Here is a 20,070-nt window from a genome sequence, read left to right as displayed (position 1 = left end):
TAGTCTCTGGTTTTTAGTCCTATTTTCTGGTCCTCCATAAGACCTTAAATGCCTTACTGAATAATAGTGTAGTAATGAGAATAGTAACAAGAGTAATGAGAATAGCTTGCTTTTCTGTGTTTTCTTGATAGATTTATTGGCAGTTAAGCTACTTAATAATAAGAGCCCAAAATGTGCCCCAAAATATTTTATTTTCTTATTTCATTTCATTTCATTTCATTTCATTTCATTTCATTTCATTTCATTTCATTTCATTTCATTATTCTATTGTGCAAGTCAGGGAGAGGGGCAGAGAGAGAGTTGGAAAGAATACTGAGTAGGTTCCACATTCAACACCAAGCCTGACACACAGTTCAGTCCCACGACCCTGGGATCATGATCTGAGCTGAAATCAAGAGTCAGACGCTCAACCAACTGAGCCACCCAGGCACCCCACAAAAAGATTTTTATAAGTAAGTTTCAGGATTGAAAAAGTTACCTTCATGAGTTCTAACTAACTGATTTTTGGCTTCCAACTAGTTTCTGTTCTTTATTGCTCTCTGGTTGGAAGAGAATGGGTATTTACGTTCAGAAAAAAGACTTAAAACTGTTTCTGGGAAGGGCTTTGAAGGTGACTTAATCCTGTTTCTCTGACAGTAGTGGTATTATATCAAAATTAAGACAGATGGCTCACTTCCTTCTTGCCATTGAACAGAGCCTGGGAAAATGAAAGTGAATTGCATGGACTCAGGTTCCCCGAACTTACTTGTTCTTGGGAATAGGTTTTGACTACTTTATGTAGGTTTCTACAGTTATCCAGGCTTCTGAAAGCTTATCTTGGGCTTTGTTTTTCTTGCTGGTTCACATACTAGTTTCCATCGAATCAGAACCGGCAGCTTTTAGAAACCAGGGAGATAATGGCTTTGGTATTTGTGGATTCTTTAGGATGTGCCAGGATCTTGGGAGTGAATTGGGTCAAAGAGATGGTCTAAGATAGAAGGTATGTAGAATCACTTATTTTCCCTTCTGGAAGTTACTAAGCTGAAGGCTATAGCTTTTCCTGTCATCCGAGATGAGTAGTGCTTTGGGAAAAATGCTCACACACCTATTTTTGAAATATATCTTACATCTGTCTTATCCCCATATATTGGTGGACTCCTTAGGAAACTGCATATAAATATTTTTTTATTGTGGCACTGAATCTTGAAAAGAATTAGGTTATTGAATTACTACTGTTAAACAGAATGCTTTGTATAGTTGTGCATTCATCACCTGTAGAAAAACAGGTGATGTTATTTGAAAGAAAGGGGAATGTAAAATATATGACCAAGTACCTAAGCACCTTTGTGCACCTGAATATATTTAGGTATTTTTACTTGCCTGAAATGGGAAGGATAGCTATAGAAGTTGAGTCTGTGGAATACCACAGAATAGCAATTTGGCATCCCTGAAATTATAATCTAAGTTAATGAGAAAATTATTTGATCTTTAGTCTAATTTTTTTTTTTTTAACATTTATTTATTTTTGGGACAGAGAGAGACAGAGCCTGAACGGGGGAGGGGCAGAGAGAGAGGGAGACACAGAATCGGAAACAGGCTCCAGGCTCTGAGCCATCAGCCCAGAGCCCGACGCGGGGCTCGAACTCACGGACCGCGAGATCGTGACCTGGCTGAAGTCGGACGCTTAACCGACTGCGCCACCCAGGCGCCCCGATCTTTAGTCTAATTTATAGGATAGATTTTCAATTGTGATGGTTTTATAGAAGGTAGTATAACTGATTTTATTTTTTTTTTAATTTCTGTTTAGTAATGTATGTTATACTACTTGATTTTGATAATAAAGAAGTTACCATGAGGCCAGAATTTCACTAGATAAAAGTGGATTAAAAAATTTTACTGATCTCAGTACTATGAGAATTAATGCCTTAAGATTCCATATTTATTATATAGTTTGAAATGATCTTCATGATATGTTTGGAGATATCACCACTGCTATCCTCATTCCCACACCCAAAATTATGAAGAAAAATTTGTACCTTCTAAACTTCTTCCATTTTACCCAGACATAGTTTGCTGGTTAGAGCTGACAGTCCTTTCTAATCTGTTTTCCATTTTGCACCAAGTGAGCTTCTTTTTTTTGTTTTTTGCTCTCTTTTTCTTCTGTCTTGGCTACATTTTGTCAGCTCACTGCTTTCTTGCAGCCCTGTTTTCCTGCCTGCACACTTGATCTCTGAGCAGACCCTGTCAGTAATAGGAGTTAACAGAGAAGCAGAATGGATTGAATACAGACACACACGTTAGTGGCTATATTGCTGGTTTATGATACTGTGTGATGTTTTCTATTTTTGTTACTAGCTACTGTCAGAAACAAGGGGCAGAATTGATACTGACCTTGTGTGGAATGCCTCTGAGAATTTGGGATTGGGGGAGGGGGCTAGTTTTTCATGTGACTTACCTCTGACATGCTGCAGCAGGAATGAAAACACTCTTCTGTTCACATAAGGAGGAAAGAAAAAATTTCCAAGATTGAGCTTGCAGAATATGTGTGGTATACATAGATTTTTTCTTCCTGTGATTTCTATTTTTTAATGTTACCTAAATTTATAAGGGTTAGAAGTGGGGGATGGCCTTTGCATAATAAGTAGATTGAGGTATGGGAGGAACAGGCTGCCACAATGATTCGCATGGTAAGGGACTGTTTAAAATCTCCACAACATCGTGACCTACATTGTGAACCATCTGACAAGCGGTTAGTGAGCCATCTCAAGTGTTTAAAAGTAACAGTATACAAACAGCTTTTATTCTTGTGCTTTTTTTTCTCCCTCACAAATCTTAGGAACATTATGCCTGTATTTCCAAAAGAGTTGATTTTTTCTGCGTTTAAAATATCACCTCAAATAGGTCAGAAATATAAATGTAGCATTAATATTGACCCTTAGGTATCCCCTCTGGTATAATTTTCCCACTCTTCTTTATGCTACAGCTTAATGGAGCCTGAGCTTACATTTGGGTGATGTCTGGGATGAAACTGAAATACAGTCCTGAAGCTCTAAGGAGAAACTCTGTAGTACTAGTCTGGAGGACTTAGTGAATGCCTCCTCCCTTCTTCATGTGGCCTTCTTTTACCTTTGCACCCACCCCAAAAATGTATTGCTTCAGAATTCTATGGATTTCTCTCTCACTTTGTAGAAAAGAAAAGAAAAAATGAAGGGAGCAAGTCCTTGTGTGTGTGTGATTTCAGTACCAACAGGCAGTTAAACTTATTACATCAAAAGAAATAGCTTTATGGTAATTCTGAATCTAAGGTTGTTTAAGACTGATTCATTAGAAATCTAGCTCTGATGGAAGCATATGAGAATTTAGATAATGGTATTTCAAAGTAGAAGTGGATCCTGGTGTGTTTGATCTGAAGAATATAGAAAGAGATAAATGCTCATATGACTCTTTTTTTTTTTACTTCGTATATGTTGTTTTATGTATTTGATCAGTTGGAATTGATAAGTGGTCCTAAAATAGCTTTTTTAAGCAGAGCGGTATTTCATAGAGCAAATGGCCTGTGTATTGACAGTCTTTTCCATTTTCTCTATGTTGTTTCATTCTAAAATTGGTACACACCAGTGATTTAAGGGGAAATTAACACTTCAATAAATGTCCTTTTCCTTAATATTGTTGGCTATTTCTATTAGCCATTTTCATTTGATTTGACGGTGGTACTTAAGGGTTAAGCTTACAGAGCTGATGCAACCCCTCCTTTTTTTCACCAGCGGTTTTCATTGGACATTATTTCCATAGCAACAGTGAGATCAGTGAAACCTGAGTGTTTCATTGATTATTTTTCTCCTCTTCCTTTTTTAATCTATTCTCTTTTCACCACATTTTAGTGAGAAAGCATTTTTTTTTTTTACAAACAGAGCTCATATTGATTTCTATTCCATAAATAATTAAAAGAGGGTGGAAAAATCTGCCCTTTGCTTAAAAATTGAATGTTTCACTATGTATTTAAAAAGCGATTCAGGATTAGGAGGATGGATAACCATACCGGCTGTAGCTGATGTTCTCAAATATTCTTGCATTGTTTGCTGGTCTTCTAGGGAAAAGAATAATGTGGAACAGGACCTTAAGGAGAAAGAAGATACTATTAAACAGAGGACAAGCGAGGTTCAGGTAAATGATCTGTAAAATTGAGTATTCTATTTCTGATTTAGGATTCATTTTAAATGTATAGGGTCATTTACTATGTGATGGTTGTGGTATTGATGAGTAGGTTTAGGGAAAACCTGTTATTTATGTAATATAAATATTTGCCTTTTGCAAAATGATTCTTTTTCTCTGAATTCTGGCCTATAAAGATTACAGTGCGATGAGAAAGCAGTATTTTTCAGCATAAATTTCTAGTTTTGAAAGTATTTTTAAGATAATATTTGCCTACATATTATATTATTAAAGGTAAGTTTGAATGACTTACGATGTAAATATTATTACACCAATAAAATTAAATGAGTGAGATTGTCATTATCACCACCATCATCATCAAAATGCAAATTGGTTTTTATGAATGTGAAATTTTGTTAGCTAGGAGACCTAGTGTTTTTAAAGGGCTGTTTCTCATAATACTGGTAGGATGGGAACTGAAACAATTTAAAATAGCATTTTGTAAGTTAATTAGCCAGGGTATCTTAAACTTTAGCATAAAGAGATTTAATTCATTTTCACTAAGTGCTGTGTTAAGTAGCTTCATTTTACAAATAGAAAAGAAAATAAAACCTCAATTATTGATTAAGAAATGGTACAAAAAGGGGTATTTCAAACATTAAAAATATAGAAAATTTGGCAGTGTTGCATTTAGAGCAGTAAACAATGCACTGTTTCTTGAATGCTATACCAGTACATACAGGAGGTTGGACATAGAAGCACTGTTATCAGTTGCCAGTAAGAGAGCTCATGGATGGGCCTTTTAAAACATGTTACTTATATGTTGGATTTCCCCGCTTGTGCTGATAGTTTACAATGGATGAAAGCTCTAAATTAGTAGATCCAGTGTTTTGTTTTGATGTAGGACATACACCAGAGATTGTCTATCAGATGGACTATGCCTGGGTGGGAAGAATGATTTACTGAGATATTGAGGAAGAAGCCAAAGAGACTTCTTGTTACAAGTTTGTTATTTTATTAGATTACTACGTTTACTATATATATGGAAATTTTCCTAAAGGTGATGGAAAAGTCAAGAGATCATTACTAATATATTTCCCTTTGTGGTACTGAAATGAGGGGTGGTTACTTCAATTATGTTATTTTTGTGCAGTTTTTGAGCTTCTTAGGAAATGCAAAAGAGTCACAGACTTTAAGCAGTTCTTGCTGAAAATAACTTAAGAATAGAAGATAAAATAATCTATGTTTCCTCAATCTGAAGAGATAGATATAGTTACTGATATAATACTGGACAGCTTCTAAATTTAGCCAGATGGTATTTCAAAGTACAAAGGTTTTTGCAGTAGGCAATATCTTGTTATTAGTGTACATCTACTTGTTGGTTTTTCCCTACTGCGTCTTTTGAAGAGGTGAGTTTTTAAAAGGCTGGTTTGGAACAACACTAGAATTTATATTGTTCCTTTTAGGCTAAGTGGGCTATCTTTGAATATTTGATTTCTTACCACTTGAGAGGTTTTGTTATCAGTCAAAATTTCTTCATGATTTCTTTGTTCTTTTTCACTTAGAAATTATGGTAAGGTATATGTTAAATCGTAAGCTTTGCTAAATCCAAAATGTCTTATTGGCAGGAGTCTAAATTATTTAATTTTTCTGATCAGGTGCTGTAAATAAAAGGCATCTTGGAGCATGCTTAGTACAGATGAAGTTGTAATGTTTGAACATAAGTTCATTGAAAAAAGAACATTGGATTAAAGCTTTATGTTAGATTTATTATTCATTCCACCCCTAAACAGGTATCTCTGTATTATACATGGTAATGAAACACTAAATTAAGAATGACATGGATAAATGACATCTACATGTAATTAAAACTTTTCATTTTAGTGATTATTTTCAATTTTCTGAAGCACAAGACAGCTTACAAGAACTGATAATAAGTAGATTTCATTGTCTGTTGGTTAACTCTGATTTATACATTAATGAAGCACAGACTAAGGAATAAGATGGATAATTAAAATCTGTAAGTAATCCCAAGTCCTAGTGCTTTATTTTCTAATTTCTCTGGCAAAAGGCAATTAGCTAGAGTTATTAATTAATAGCAAAATTAAAGAACTTCACTGCTTTCTTTTTTTAAAAAATTTTTAATGTTTATTTATTTTAGAGAGAGAGAAACAGAGCGTGAGTGGGGGAGGGGCAGAGAGAGAGGGAGACACAGAATCTGAAGCAGGCTCCAGGCTCTGAGCTGTCAGCACAGAGCCTCGTGGACTGTGAGATCGTGACCTGAGCCTTGGTCGGACACTTAACCAACTGAGCCCCCCAGGTGCCCCTGAACTTCCCTGCTTTCTGCTCCCACTTTCTAATGTAGGCACTAATGAGAAATGTCAAAATGAAGATATCAGGAGGAAAGTAAGGGAATTTTGACCTATCAGTGAATGTCTGCCCAATCCAAACTTGATTGCTTTTCTCCATATTTATAAAGTCATAGATAGTAATTATATGAGCTCATATCTCAAGCACAGAAACCAAATTTACATGTGACCAAAGTGCCAAAAGACTAGTTCTTTTTTGTTTTGCTGCTCTGTAGTCTTCCTAATACAGGTAAATTATAAAATCTGCTATGTAATTAATTTATAAATTTTTGTTTCCTGTCTATAGTCCTATGAACTACCATCTTGAAAACTTTCAGCTCAAGATTTTTTTCTTGAAAACCAAAGCAGCAATTAACTTCAAATTTTATTTCCTGAAATGATCACTGTTAACACATATGATAAACCAGCAGTCTTTCTAGTTTATCAAGTTCTAGGGAGAAATTAGACCCAAAGTAACCCAATGGGAAAAAGTTATAAAAGTCCATTCTATCTTAAATGTATATGGTTTGGGCTTTTGTTTGTTTGTTAAGAGGAGAAAGCAGACCCACATTCTTTCCTACCTTAAACTGCCTACATACAATTTTATTAAAATTTTTCTTCTGAGTAAACAAATTAGGAATGCCCTGTCATGTGTGCTTTCTTCAGTGTTGCATAGAAGTTTGTAGGAATAACCTGGTATCAGACAAACTTGAATTCAGTTTTTGATTCTGGCTCTTCGTAGGTTTGTAAGTAAGTAATTTAATCACTACATATTAGTTTTCTGTTCTGTAACATGGGATAATAAAAATACCAAACACTTAAAGTTGCTGTAGGAATAAAATGAAATGATGCAGTTACGGGGCCTCACAGAGTGATTGGTACCAGGTAAAATTTCAGTAAATGTTCTGATTAGTGGTAGTATTCTATACACTACTGTCATCTTCTTATTATCTATCCCTCCTTTATTGTCAAGGTCTTCCTCCTCTGACTCCTATCTTTATTTAGGGCTATCTGCACACAGGACTCACCAATTTGAAAATACCTTGTTTTTGTTTTTTTGTTTTTTTCCGCTGTTGCTGCCACTTTAGCTACCAACCTGGTTTCTTTCCTTTCCTTTCCCTTTCCCTTTCCCTTTCCCTTTCCCTTTCCCTTTCCCTTTCCCTTTCCCTTTCCTTCCTTCCTTCCTTCCTTCCTTCCTTCCTTCCTTCCTTCTCTCCTTCCTTTTCTTTGTGTGGCCATTTTTTCCCTTTCTAGCCTTTCAGTAATCCTGTTTAGTATGCTGTTTACCTGTACCAGTGTGCTTTAATTTTTCTTCCCAGAACTGAGAATAATCATATGACCCAATCTATTGGCCTTTCCTGCATTGGTTCCTGCTTTCTTGAATTGTGCTCTCCGAGATATTCTCCTGCCTCAGTGACCTTTTGCTTTCTGTTGCCTTTGCAGAGATTGACTGATACATATGCTCTCCCCTTGTTTCCTTCCTTTTCCATGCCGCCTATCATCCATATGCTGGTGACTCCCAAATATTTATCAAGCTCTCTGCTCTCCAGCTTCACATCTCCAGTTAGACATTTTGGTGTTTATCATTTTGAAGTCACTGTGTCTGAAATGAGCCTCATTTTGTTGAAAAAAAAAATTGGCTTCAATTTTAGACTCTCCTATTTCTATCAGTGTTTTCTTTCTCATTATTGCCACCCTTATTACCTAACATCTGAAATTTTGAAGTCAGATCATAAGTGCTCTTCTTGCCCATCTTCTTGCTTTTCTTCCTAAACCAATTTTAGTATCATGACTCTCAGATGTGAAAATCTTTACTGCTGCCCACTGCCGTGGTTAATGATCAGAGGATGTCGTATCTCATGGGTATATTGGAGGTAGAAAAAAAAAGATGAGATACAAATCCTCCTCCTGCACTACTTGGTTTTTTGTTTTTTGTTTTTGTTTTTTTATTGTCTGCCTCTAAACTATGTGCCCTACATATTCTCTTATTGCCACACTTACATCTTTTGTTGTGGTGATCTAGAATGTTCCCTATTTCCCTGCTTATGTGAATTCTGCCTGTGCCTTAAAGCCCAGCTCAAATCCCACCACTTGTCTAAATAAAACTTTTCCTTCTCTGTCCCTTAGTCTACATCAGTATTTCCTTGTCGGAACTCCCAGAGGAGTGTGTATTCACTTTTTATGGTATGTCCAGTATGTTACCTTATTATGCTAGTGTAGTGTGTATGATTCAGTATCTTCCAGCCTCTCTTGTAAACTCCTTAAGCTAAGAAATTGTACCTTGGAACAAATCTTTCAGTATAGTTGGTAATGTATTATTAGATAGAGATAAATTTAAGAAAGCTGTTGACAAAAGAAACGAATAAACTTCAGTTTTATGCATAAAATTTAAAAATAGGACAAGACACACCCAGAAATCATAGAAAGGATTGGGAGCATGGTAGGTATCAAACAGTCAGACTTTTCTATAGAGTTCATACTTGTTTATGCTATTCTCATGCAAAAGAAGCTCCCACTTAGTTATACTTTATCAATAAAGGTTCAGTAATTGATAGTAATTGTCCATTTTTCTTCATTTTAATCACTTAGTTTTTTTTTTTCTTAGATGAAGAGGAAGGACTTATTTTGGGTGGAAGTAAAATTAGATACATGAGCTCAACATTCTTTTCCTAGCGATAATGCTCTTAGAACATGCTGGGAAGCATATGATTGGGAAATAAAGGCAGGCTGTTGATGAGGTTTCTAACACCCACCTACTTTAATAGACTGCCTTTCTGTTCTTTGACCTAAACGTCTTGCTCTACAGTTGATAACTTTTTTTTATATTAAGAATACTCCTGGGGCACCTGAATGGCTCAGTTGGTTAAGCGTCTAACTCTTGATTTTGGCTCAGGTCATGATCTCATGCACGGTTCATGAGTTTGAGCCCCACAGTGCTATAAGCACAGAGCCTGTTTGGGATTTTCTCTCTCTCCCTTGCTTTCTGTCCCTCCCCTGCTTGCGTGCGCGCTCTCTCTCTCTCTCTCTCTCTCTCTCTCTCGGTGGCTCAGTCGGTTAAGTGTCCTACTCTTGATTTCGGCTCAGGTCATGATCTCATAGCCTGTGAGTTCAAGTCCCATATTGGCTCTGCACTGAGAGTGCGGAGCCTGGTTGGGATTCTCTCTCTCTGTCCCTCCCCGCTTATATGTGTGTGGGGTGTGTGGGTGTGGGTGTGTGTGCGTCCACACTTTCTCTCTCTCTTTGTCTCTCTCTCAAAATAAAAAATAAAATAAAATAAAATAAAATAAAATAAAATAAAATAAAATAAAATAAAATAAAAAAGAATATTCCTGGGGTGCCTGGGTGGCTCAGTTGGTTAAGAATCCAACTCTTGATTTTGGCTCAGGTCATGATCTCACAATTTGTGGGATCGAGCCCTGTGTAAGGCTCCGTAAGGACAGCATGGGGCCTGCTTGGGATCCTCTGTCTCCCTGTCTCTTTCCCTCTCTCTCCCTCTCTCTCTCAAAATAAATAAATAAACTTAAAAAAGAATACTCCTATAACTTCCATTTTGAAAATTAGGCCAACATAATGAATGTACCTGATTATTTCTAGTTTTGGATTAGTCTATAGAATTTTTAAAAGCAATTCAATAGCATTTTTATAAGATTTCCAAAATATGTAAAATTCCCCCTGTTTTCTTTAATAATTCTTCTTCAGGTATAGATATTCTAGTATAAATACATGTCTGTATATATGCTTTGGGGTTTTTAAGTAAGTGTTTTATTCATAAGTTAGTGCTTTGTTTATATTTTGCTCTATTTTATATGAAACAGATGCAAAAGTATTCATGTTGTTAACACTTTGTAGGTTTGTTTGTTTGTTTATTTATTTTTAAGGTTTTTCTTTATTTATTTTGAGAGAGAAAGCACCAGCAGGGAGGGGGAGAGAGAGAGGAGAGAGCAAGAATCCCAAACAGGCTCCACACTGCCAGCAGGGAGCCTGATGTGGGACTCTAACTCACAAACCCTGAGATCATGACCTGAGCTGAAGACAGACACTTAACCGATTGAGCCACCCAGGTGCCCCAATACTTCTTAGGTTAATACTGAAGTTACTTCTTCAGTTGTGCAACTGACTTGAGTTGCTAAAATGAATTGTTTTAGTCTGTTAATATAGCAAAGAGTTTTTATTTATTTGTTTAAATTCTCTTTTCACTACCTTTGTAGCACTTCATGGGATATAGAAGGATGTACCTTGTGTGATTTCTAGAAAACAGGACATTTTCCTTGAAAGTTCTTTTTATTTTTAAAAAAAAAATTTTTTTTTCAACGTTTATTTTTTTGGGACAGAGAGAGACACAGCATGAATGGGGGAGGGGCAGAGAGAGAGGGAGACACAGAATCAGAAACAGGCTCCGAGCCATCAGCCCAGAGCCCGACGCAGGGCTCGAACTCACGGACCGCGAGATCGTGACCTGGCTGAAGTCGGACGCTTAACCGACTGCGCCACCCAGGCGCCCCTGAAAGTTCTTTTTAAATAAAGCCAAGATACCTTCCCTGATGAGGAACCTTTGATGTGACTGCTTTGGTATTTTTCTAAAACAAACCTTGGTACTGTGTTACTGTAGTTTTGTTCACTCCATTCTTGCCATTCTCTAATTGCTGCTATTCTCCTTTCTTCTGTTGATGGAACAGATAGGCAAGTAGAGCATGATCACAGAAAGTAGAGCATAACTAGGAAGGCTTCTGCAAATGTCTTTAGTCACTTACTTCATGGGATGGCATTTGATAGTGCTGAGGTTGTGCACAGAGGAGGATTTTCCCAAAGGGCTACACTAAAGTTAAGAGTCAGTTATCCTAGTTTAGTGGAAGATACTGTTTGTTAGGAGAGCCTGCCACTGCCCTGGTCGAGGATGAGGTGGGGGTTTGGAGGGGTGAGGGGTGGGTAAGGATCCTTGGGAGATGTGTATCTGTTACCTTCACTTAGTCTCAGGGTAAGCAAATCTATACCAAAATAAGATAGCCAAGGTTATCTGGATACTGATGTTGATGTGGAAATTGTATTGCAGTGGTGGTAGCCTTACAAGTAATTTTGCAGTGAAATTTGATTCTTATTCTTGTAGTGTGTATATTTGCATCTGTTCATTTTGCTTTTGTGCAAATTAATCATTTTAAATCTGCTTACTGAAAAAGTAGATGCTTTTGTGTATGAGCTACTGTTGGAATTTTTTAAGAGATCTTTTATCATACTTAGAAATAGACATGGAGAAACATTAATTATAATTAGTTTTGATGTGGACATCTATCCAGCTTAGATACTAATGTGAGGTATTTTCTCAGTAACCTTTCCCTTGGAGGTCTATACTTTTATGTTACTAAGTGGCTTTTTACTGCAGCTAAGAAGTGAGGCTGGGAAATTTAAGTGACTTTGTTTGCTCCGTGGAAGAGAAAGGTCAAGAATGAATAAATATTATATTGGCTTGTTTATTCCCTTTCCTCTTGCATAAATTTGTCTTCTAAGGGTGTATTCAAAGTGGCTCATTAAAAACACTAGTTTTGAAAAATAGTTCAGTTTATTAAAGGAAACCAGTATTAATCCTACTATTGGTAGCTTTTACATAAAAATTCAGTCACATCTGAATATTTTTTTTAACGTTTATTTATTTTTGAGACAGAGAGAGACAGAGCATGAATGGGGGAGGGTCAGAGAGAGGGAGACACAGAATCTGAAACAGGCTCCAGGCTCTGAGCTGTCAGCACAGAGCCTGACACGGGGCTCAAACTCACGGACCGCGAGATTGTGACCTGAGCCGAAGTCGTTCGCTCAACCGACTGAGCCACCCAGGCGCCCCTACATCTGAATATTTTTATACTGGTGTGAAACCACCAGAGGTATATGATACTTAAACTGCAAACTTGACATTTTTGGATTATGAAAGTAATATTGGTCCATAATTTATAAAATATAGAAAAATATAAAAAGAAAAAAACTCTACAATTTCAGCAAGAGAGAGACATTGTTAACATTTTGCTGTATTTTTAATGAATATACATAAATGGTTTTATATTTATTTGTGATTATACTGTACATGCCTTTGTATTTAGCTTTTAAAAATTAACATTAGGTCCTAGACATTTTCTTACATTACATGACCCTTTTAAGGTAATTTTGTTTTTAATTAGATTCATAATAAAAGTAGAGACATCAAAATTATATCTATTTATAACATCTAGGTATTATTAGAGATGGAGTCCAAGATTTGGTGTGGTTGGGGGGTGAGGGGGAAGGCAGGAGGTTGAGAGAGGTTGGGAAGTTAGAGTGTTTGAGGATGGGAATAGGTAACAGGTGTTTTTTCCTTTTCCCACCCCTGAAAATTTTTAATTAAGGGGAAAAAGAAAAAAGATTTTTCCACAGGATTCTTAAAAAATGCTTTTTAGGCCAGCATATCATTATATATAAACTATGTAATAATAACTTTATAACCAAAGTAAGGTATTTATGATGGATTATATTCTCAAACCAGTAAAATTACTTTAGAGCTGCAGGTGGCATTTAAAAAATATTTTATAATTGACTTATAAGAAATTTTCAATCCACTGTAGTTTTTCAAGTTACTGTGTTAAAGTGAAGCTGCCTTCCTGAAGAGTAAGCATATAGGGGCACCTGGTGGCTCAGGTGGTTGAGCATCCCACTCTTACTTTTGACTCAGGTCATGATCTGACAGTTTGTGGGATTGAGCCCCATTTTGGCTCCAGGATGATCATGGAACCTGTTCGAGATTCTCCCATTCTCTCCCTCTGCCCCTCCCCCGAACTTGCGTACTCTCTCTCTCCTTAAAAAAAATAATAGTACATAATATTATGTAAAAAAGCACAAATATAAATGCTTAAAAATGTAAGAAAGATATATGCTACAGTAAAATGCTAAAGCAGTAAAGATTATTTCCATATACAGTAATGGAGATTTTAAATGTCAGATCATTCTTGGTCTATAGACTATAAAAATATTGAACCAGTACAGAAACTTAGGTGGTATTCTAACAAAAACCATTTATTAGGTCAGTTTGAGGCTACTATTAATATTTACTTATAGTTTAAATACAGGGTGAAGCTTTTCACAGCATGTTAAAAGAACATAAAATCCTTTCTTTCTATCAACCTCAGGCACATTTTCCAATAGTTTCTCCCAGGTACTAGAAATTTTGTGATAGTTACAAATCATTGTTTAATTAATCATCTGGAATGTGCTAGCATTATACTAGATTGTGGAACCTCAAAGAAAGGTGAGACATCGGTTTTGTCCTTTAGCAGCTTATTATTTAGAGGTAACTATAATACAGTGTAGTAAGTGTGGTAATAGAGGTTAGGTACAAACTGCTGTAGGAACATAAGTAAAGGAAGCTCAAGGTGAGTCCAAGGAGATTAAATTTGACTGGGCTTTGAAGAATGAATAGTGTTTCCAGATAACCATGGTATGGAAGGGCACTCAAGGAAGAAGAAATGGCTCAGGCAAAAGGCACAGGGACATTGAAGTATATTGTGTCTTGGAGAAAGAAGATGGTGTATTGAGGCTGGGGTACTGGTGAATATAAGGAAAAGAGGGTAGTAGAAGAGAAAGGATAACGTGGGGCCCAGAATTAAAGGTTCTAATGTACCTTGCAGGCAGTTTTACTTTATCCCACAGATAAGAGGGAGCCATTATGTGTTTTATAGCAGAGTAACTAAAGAACTCTTCTTTACAATGAATTGTTTTCTTAAGAAAGTTGGACATTTGTAATAGGAAGAAACAAAGGCAGAAAAATAAAGCATGAGTCAAGGAAAGGACAATGAAAACTAGCATGTATTTATTGAGGGCCAATGCCAGGTGCATATCTAAAACAATATCTTCATTTTGAGTATGGTTCAGTTAATAGTATAGGCAAGGTTAAAAATTTAGGCATGAAAAAATATTAGGCATTCTGGGAAATTAATGATAAAATACTAGTGGAGCTTACCATTACGAATCTATGATCACATAGACTCACGGAATTTACGCACAAGAAGGGTTTCATGATCACCTATTTTGTTGGTCCTTTTAAAGGAACTTTTTAAAGAAAGCAGCATGTAGTTGCACTTTTAGATTAATCAGTTGGTTGAGAAAATATAAGTACAAATCAGTTATTAAAAGCATTGTTCAATGTTTTATTTAATCACCGAAGCATGTACATGTATTTAAGAAATAGTGGTGTACTTGTGAAAGTTTAATGTAGACACTGTGTATAGCTTAGTGATTAAGAGCTCAGACTCTAGAATCAGAACCTAGTTTGAATCCATCACCTGTTAACCGTAACTTTGGACAAGTACTTGCCCATCTGTGCCTCAGTTTTCTCATTTGTAAAATGTGATTAACAATAGTACCTACTTCATAGATCAGTCATATGGATTATAAATGAATTCATGTATGTAAGGAGCCTGGACCAATACCTAGCACATTATAAGGGCTATTGTAGACATCCTTGTTTTGTATAAGTCGTGTGTAATTCAGAACCTTCTAAGTTTTTCTTTTGTTGTTCTTAGATTCTTACTCTGATGAATGATTGTTGGGGTCTTTGAACGGTATGTTAGTAAAAAGGTATCATTATTTTTAGGGGTGCATGAATGGTTCTCCATATCCAGAATAGACAAAGCTTTTAGAGATGGAAAGTAGATTGGTGGTTGCCTAGGGCTGGGGATATTGGGAAGGAAATAGAGAGTGACTTGCTAGTGGGTATGGGGTTTCTTTTTGGGGCAATGAAAATGTTCTAAAAGAAATTGTGATGGTTGCACAGCTCTGTAAAGGTACTAAAAACCATTGAATTGTACACTTTAAATGGGTGAGTTCAGTATATTTATCTTAGTAAAGCTGTTCTAGAAAATGAATAAAATTATTGCTATATATGAAGGAGACTTAGGGAAGGGAGGTGGTTGTAATGGTACTGGCGATGCTTGATGAGGAAGGCCTCACTGAGAAGGTTATGGTTGAGCAAAGACTTGAAAGAGATGAGGGATTGAGCCATATGGATACCTGGGGGGAGAACTTTCTAGGAAGAAGGGGTAATCAGTGGAAGATCTTGAGAGGAACCTGTGGGAGGAGCAGCAGTGAGGCCTAGAGTGGCTGAGTAAGGGAGAGTGCAGTGGAAACGAAGTTGAGAGATATAGGGCACCGTGAGGACTTTTTATAGAAAGGGAGATGGGGAGTCAATGCAGAGTTTTGAGTAGAGGAGTGACTCATCTGACACAGGTTTTTAACAGTGGCTGATATGCTGAAAATAAACTGTAGGTAGTCTGGGTGGAAGCAGGGACACCAGTTAGAAGGCAGCAATCCAGGAGGAGATAATAGTGACCTGGACCAAGGTAGAGGGAAAAAAATGGTCAGTTTGAATATATTCTGAAGGAAGAAGCAGTAAGATTTGCTGACAGATGGAGATGAGATGTGAGAGAAAGAGAAGAGTCAAAGAAGATGCTGCTCTTTTTGGCCAGAGAAACTGAGGGGGAAGATTGAAGATAAAGCAGATTTGGGGGGTGGAAATGCCAGGAGTTCTGTTTTTGACATGTTCAAGAAGTTCATCGGACATCGAAGGACAGATTTGAGTAAGCAAATTGGATTTTAAAACCTGGAGTCTAGGGAAGAAATCCTCAAGTAAAGACCGTATTTAAAGCTAGGATTCCTCCAATCCACCAACATAACATGCTGAATAAGATGAGACTTTATTTTCCCTTAAGGTAATCTTTTAAAAATTGTTAACCTTCCCCTCTCTCCAAAGATAATAAATATGTCAATTTTCTTGTATTTCAGGATCTTCAAGATGAAGTTCAAAGGGAGAATACTAATCTGCAAAAATTACAGGCCCAGAAACAGCAAGTACAGGAACTCCTTGATGGACTGGATGAGCAGAAATCCCAGCTGGAGGAGCAACTGAAGGAAGTTAGAAAGAAATGCGCTGAGGAGGCCCAGCTGGTAAAGTGGCCATTTGCTGCTGTCTGTATCCATACCTTGGTTGCTTTTCCTGGTGTAAGATGGGAACATGCTTTGCTTGTTATTGTTGTTGCTGTTGTTGTTAGGTGGCAATCAATCAACAGTTGGGGCACATGAAGGAGTTGGAGCACTGTTCATCCGGAAATTACAGGCCCTCTTTAGGGGAAAGAAGGCCCTTAATGTACTACTTTTCTAAATTTTAGCTGGAAATATGGTACCTATACCTTCAAGTTCCCTCTATTCATCCCCTAATTGCCCTTTTCTACCAAAAATATAAACTTCAAAAAACACCACAATAGTAAACTAAACAAATAAACATATTTGCATTATGGAACATTTTAATGACATCTCTTTTTTATCTCTCTTTCTTCTCATTCACTTCCATGTGATAGATCTCATCCCTGAAAGCTGAATTGACTAGTCAAGAATCACAGATCTCCACTTACGAGGAAGAGCTGGCCAAAGCTAGGGAGGAGCTGAGTCGCTTACAGCAAGAAACGGCAGAATTGGAGGAGAGTGTGGAGTCAGGGAAGGCTCAGCTTGGACCTCTTCAGCAGCACCTCCAAGATTCACAACAGGAAATCAGTTCAGTAAGTCTTTGTGACAGCGAGAAACATGCTCAAACGGGGCCTCACCATATCCTCTTAGTGAATAATACTTGTGTTCCTTTACCCTCTGCCTAGTTTATTATTCATTTTTCATTCATTTTGTGCAAATAGGTTTCTTGTTGCCTGTCATAAATTAAGACTGTTATACATCGTGTATCTGATTATTATCATTGGAGTCCTGGTTAAGAGTATGGGTTTTGTGGTTACATGGTTTAGGTTTAAGTGCTGTCTCTGCCACTTAACTGTGTGAATTACCTTAGTATCAGATTCCTTATCTTTACAATTAGAAAATTAACAGTACTTCTACCTTTTAGGTCTGTTGTAAGGATTAAATGCAATGTAAAGGTTTAAATAACTGTGAGACATTTTAGCGTAGTGTTTGGTACATAAATGCTTGCTAACTGTTGCTTATTTTTGTAAATAACAAAATTTACAAAATTGGGATTCTGATCTTAAAACCAGTTTTGCTCATTTGGAGACCTTTATTTTTTTTATTAGAAAATTGTTCTTTGTATAGATAAACGTGCCATGTTGTGTGAGTCCAGAGTATAGACCTTTTGCTTTGTTTTTTTCTGGGCTTCCCTATGTGGAAAATAATATTTTGTAGAATGGTAGTAAGATGGTTAGTTAGGAGCAGAGAGATCATGTAGCTCATTCCTTTCATTTTGAATTTGAACCAACTAAAGCCAAGGAACATTAAGCAACTCACCTATGGTTACATAGCCTTTAAAAAGGAGCCACAGCCTAGAATCCAGATCTTCTAACATGTAGTCCAGTGTTCTCAGTTAATTATTATGTATAATGAAGCCCTACCCTTAATATATTTCCTTCCCCTCTCTTGTAGGTGAATACCTACTCACTCATCTTGCAAGACATAGCTTCTTATTTCTTTATAGCATTTTCTGAACCCTGCCTTTATTGGACTCTACTTCTGTTACGGCATTCGTAACATTTTCCCCTAAATATTTGTTTCTGTGTCTGTCTCCCCAAGCAGACTGAGCTTTTTGGTCTAGAAACTTACACATTTTTTTTCTCTCATCATTTAGCGTAGTTCTTATCCCAGTATAGGTACTCAATATACAAGTAACCCAAAAGAATGCTATCCTAGTGAGACTGCTACCAACTGAATGAATATTCTTTAAAATAATTTTCTTCTTTGAGTTTTTTTTAAAATTGGTTTTTTGAGGTATAATTTACATACCATAAAATTCACAGCTTTTAAGGGTACATACAATTCAGTGATTTTCAGTAAATTTAGAATTGTTCAAACATCACAATCCAGTTTTAGAACATCTCTATCACTCCTAAAAGATCCCTTGTGCCCATCTGTGTGAGTCCCCACTTCTACCCCTAAGTAATTACTAATCTGCTTTCTATTTCTATAGATTTGCCTTTTTGAGCACTTCATGTAGATGAAATCAAACACTGTGCAGCCTTTTTCATGTGGTTTCCTTCACACGCATAATGTTTTTGAGGCTCATCTGTGTTGTAGCATGTATCAACATTTATTTCATTGTGTATTTATAAAGTATTTTGTTTATCTATTCACTGATTAATGGGCATTTGGATTCTTTCTGCTTGTTGGCTATTATGAATAATGCTGCTATGAACATTTGCATACAATTCTTCATATGGACATGTGTTTTCCTTTCTCTTGGATATGGAATGGTTGTATTGTGAAGTTCTGTTTAAATTTTTTTTTTAATTTTTTTTTCTTTTTCTTTTTTTTTTTTTTAACTTTAGGAGCACCTGGGTGGCTCAGTTGGTTAAGTGTCCAACTTTGGCTCAGGGCATGATCTCGCAGATCATAAGTTCGAGCCCCACATTGGGCTCTGTGCTGATGGCTCAGAGCCTGGAGCCTGCTTCAGATTCTGTGACTCCTTCTCTCTCTGTCCCTCCCCACTTGTGCTCTGTCTCTCTCAAAAACAAATAAACATTTAAAAAAATTTTTTTAAACTTTAAATTGCCAAACTGTTTTCCAAAGTCACTGTACCATTTCACATTCTCATATGAGGGTTCCAGTTTCTCCACAATGTTAACAACACTTTATTGCCTACCTAACTGATTATAATTGTTCTAGTGTGTGTGAAGTGGTGTCCCATAGTTTCTAATTTGCATTTCTCTAATGACTAGTGATGTTAAGCATCTTTTCATGTGCTTATTAGCCATTCGTAAATCCTCTTGGATGAAATATCTGTGTAAGTCTTTTGACCATTTTAAAAAATTGGATTGTCTATTATGAAATTACAAGCATTTAAAAAAATATATTTTGGATATAGGTTCTTTATCAGATATTTGATTGGCAAATAATTTCTCCCCATATCTTGCTTGTCTTTTCATTTTCTTTGAGGTTTTTGAAAGGAGACTTTTTTCAAAGGAAGGAACATAAATGAGAAAAGCAGAAAGGACTCTGGATATTATAAATTATTACCGAGAAAATAAAAACAGTATTTATGAGCAAGGAAAATAATCTCAGCAAAATATTCTACCAAGTGTGCCAGAAGATATTTGGGATCTATGGAAGGAATTATATCCTTGCATCTGATCTCCAAACCTTAAAAACAAACATACCAGGGCACCTGTCTGGCGCAGTCAGTAGAGCATGGGACTCTTGATCTTGGGGTCATAAGTTCAAGCCCCATGTTGGGTGTAGAGTTTACTTAAAAAATAAAAATAATTAAAAAATAAATAAAAAAGGAAAGAACAAACATAGCAATTTCTTACATTTGACTGAGTGACTTGTGTCTTTCCCACGAAGGGCAGTATTTTCCCATGGGTCTATAAAAATGAAAATCCAGTTGTAAATTTTCCTGAGGTTTTAATTGCCCTCTAAAGCCAGACAGCTTTTCTGGTAAAAGGAATAATTGAAGAAAAATGTTCTGATTTGCTGAATTTTCATCTTCTTACCTTGTATTTATGGTAAGAAAAAGCAAAGAACCTCTGGCTTTAAGTCTATGTATATTACTTACATGATATATACTATTTTAATCCATGTGTTTCTGGCATTC

General features: G+C 36.4%; 1 protein-coding gene across 3 annotated transcripts in view; it reads left to right on the top strand.

Annotated features, from left to right (window-relative positions):
• EPS15 (epidermal growth factor receptor pathway substrate 15) overlaps positions 1-20,070 on the top strand; it is a 146,039-nt gene that overhangs the window by 83,252 nt on the left and 42,717 nt on the right. For all 3 annotated transcript variants that reach the window (XM_045035808.1, XM_003990092.6, XM_045035809.1), the window contains exons 13-15: positions 4,071-4,143; positions 16,275-16,436; positions 16,847-17,044. In XM_045035808.1, coding sequence (XP_044891743.1) covers positions 4,071-4,143; positions 16,275-16,436; positions 16,847-17,044 — 433 coding nt within the window. The remainder of the gene's footprint in view (positions 1-4,070; positions 4,144-16,274; positions 16,437-16,846; positions 17,045-20,070) is intronic.

This window comes from Felis catus, chromosome C1 (assembly GCF_018350175.1).
Source record: "Felis catus isolate Fca126 chromosome C1, F.catus_Fca126_mat1.0, whole genome shotgun sequence".
In the NCBI taxonomy this organism is placed as follows: domain Eukaryota; kingdom Metazoa; phylum Chordata; class Mammalia; order Carnivora; family Felidae; genus Felis; species Felis catus.
Note: the sequence above shows the minus strand (reverse complement) of the source record. Positions and strands in the feature narration are given on the sequence as shown.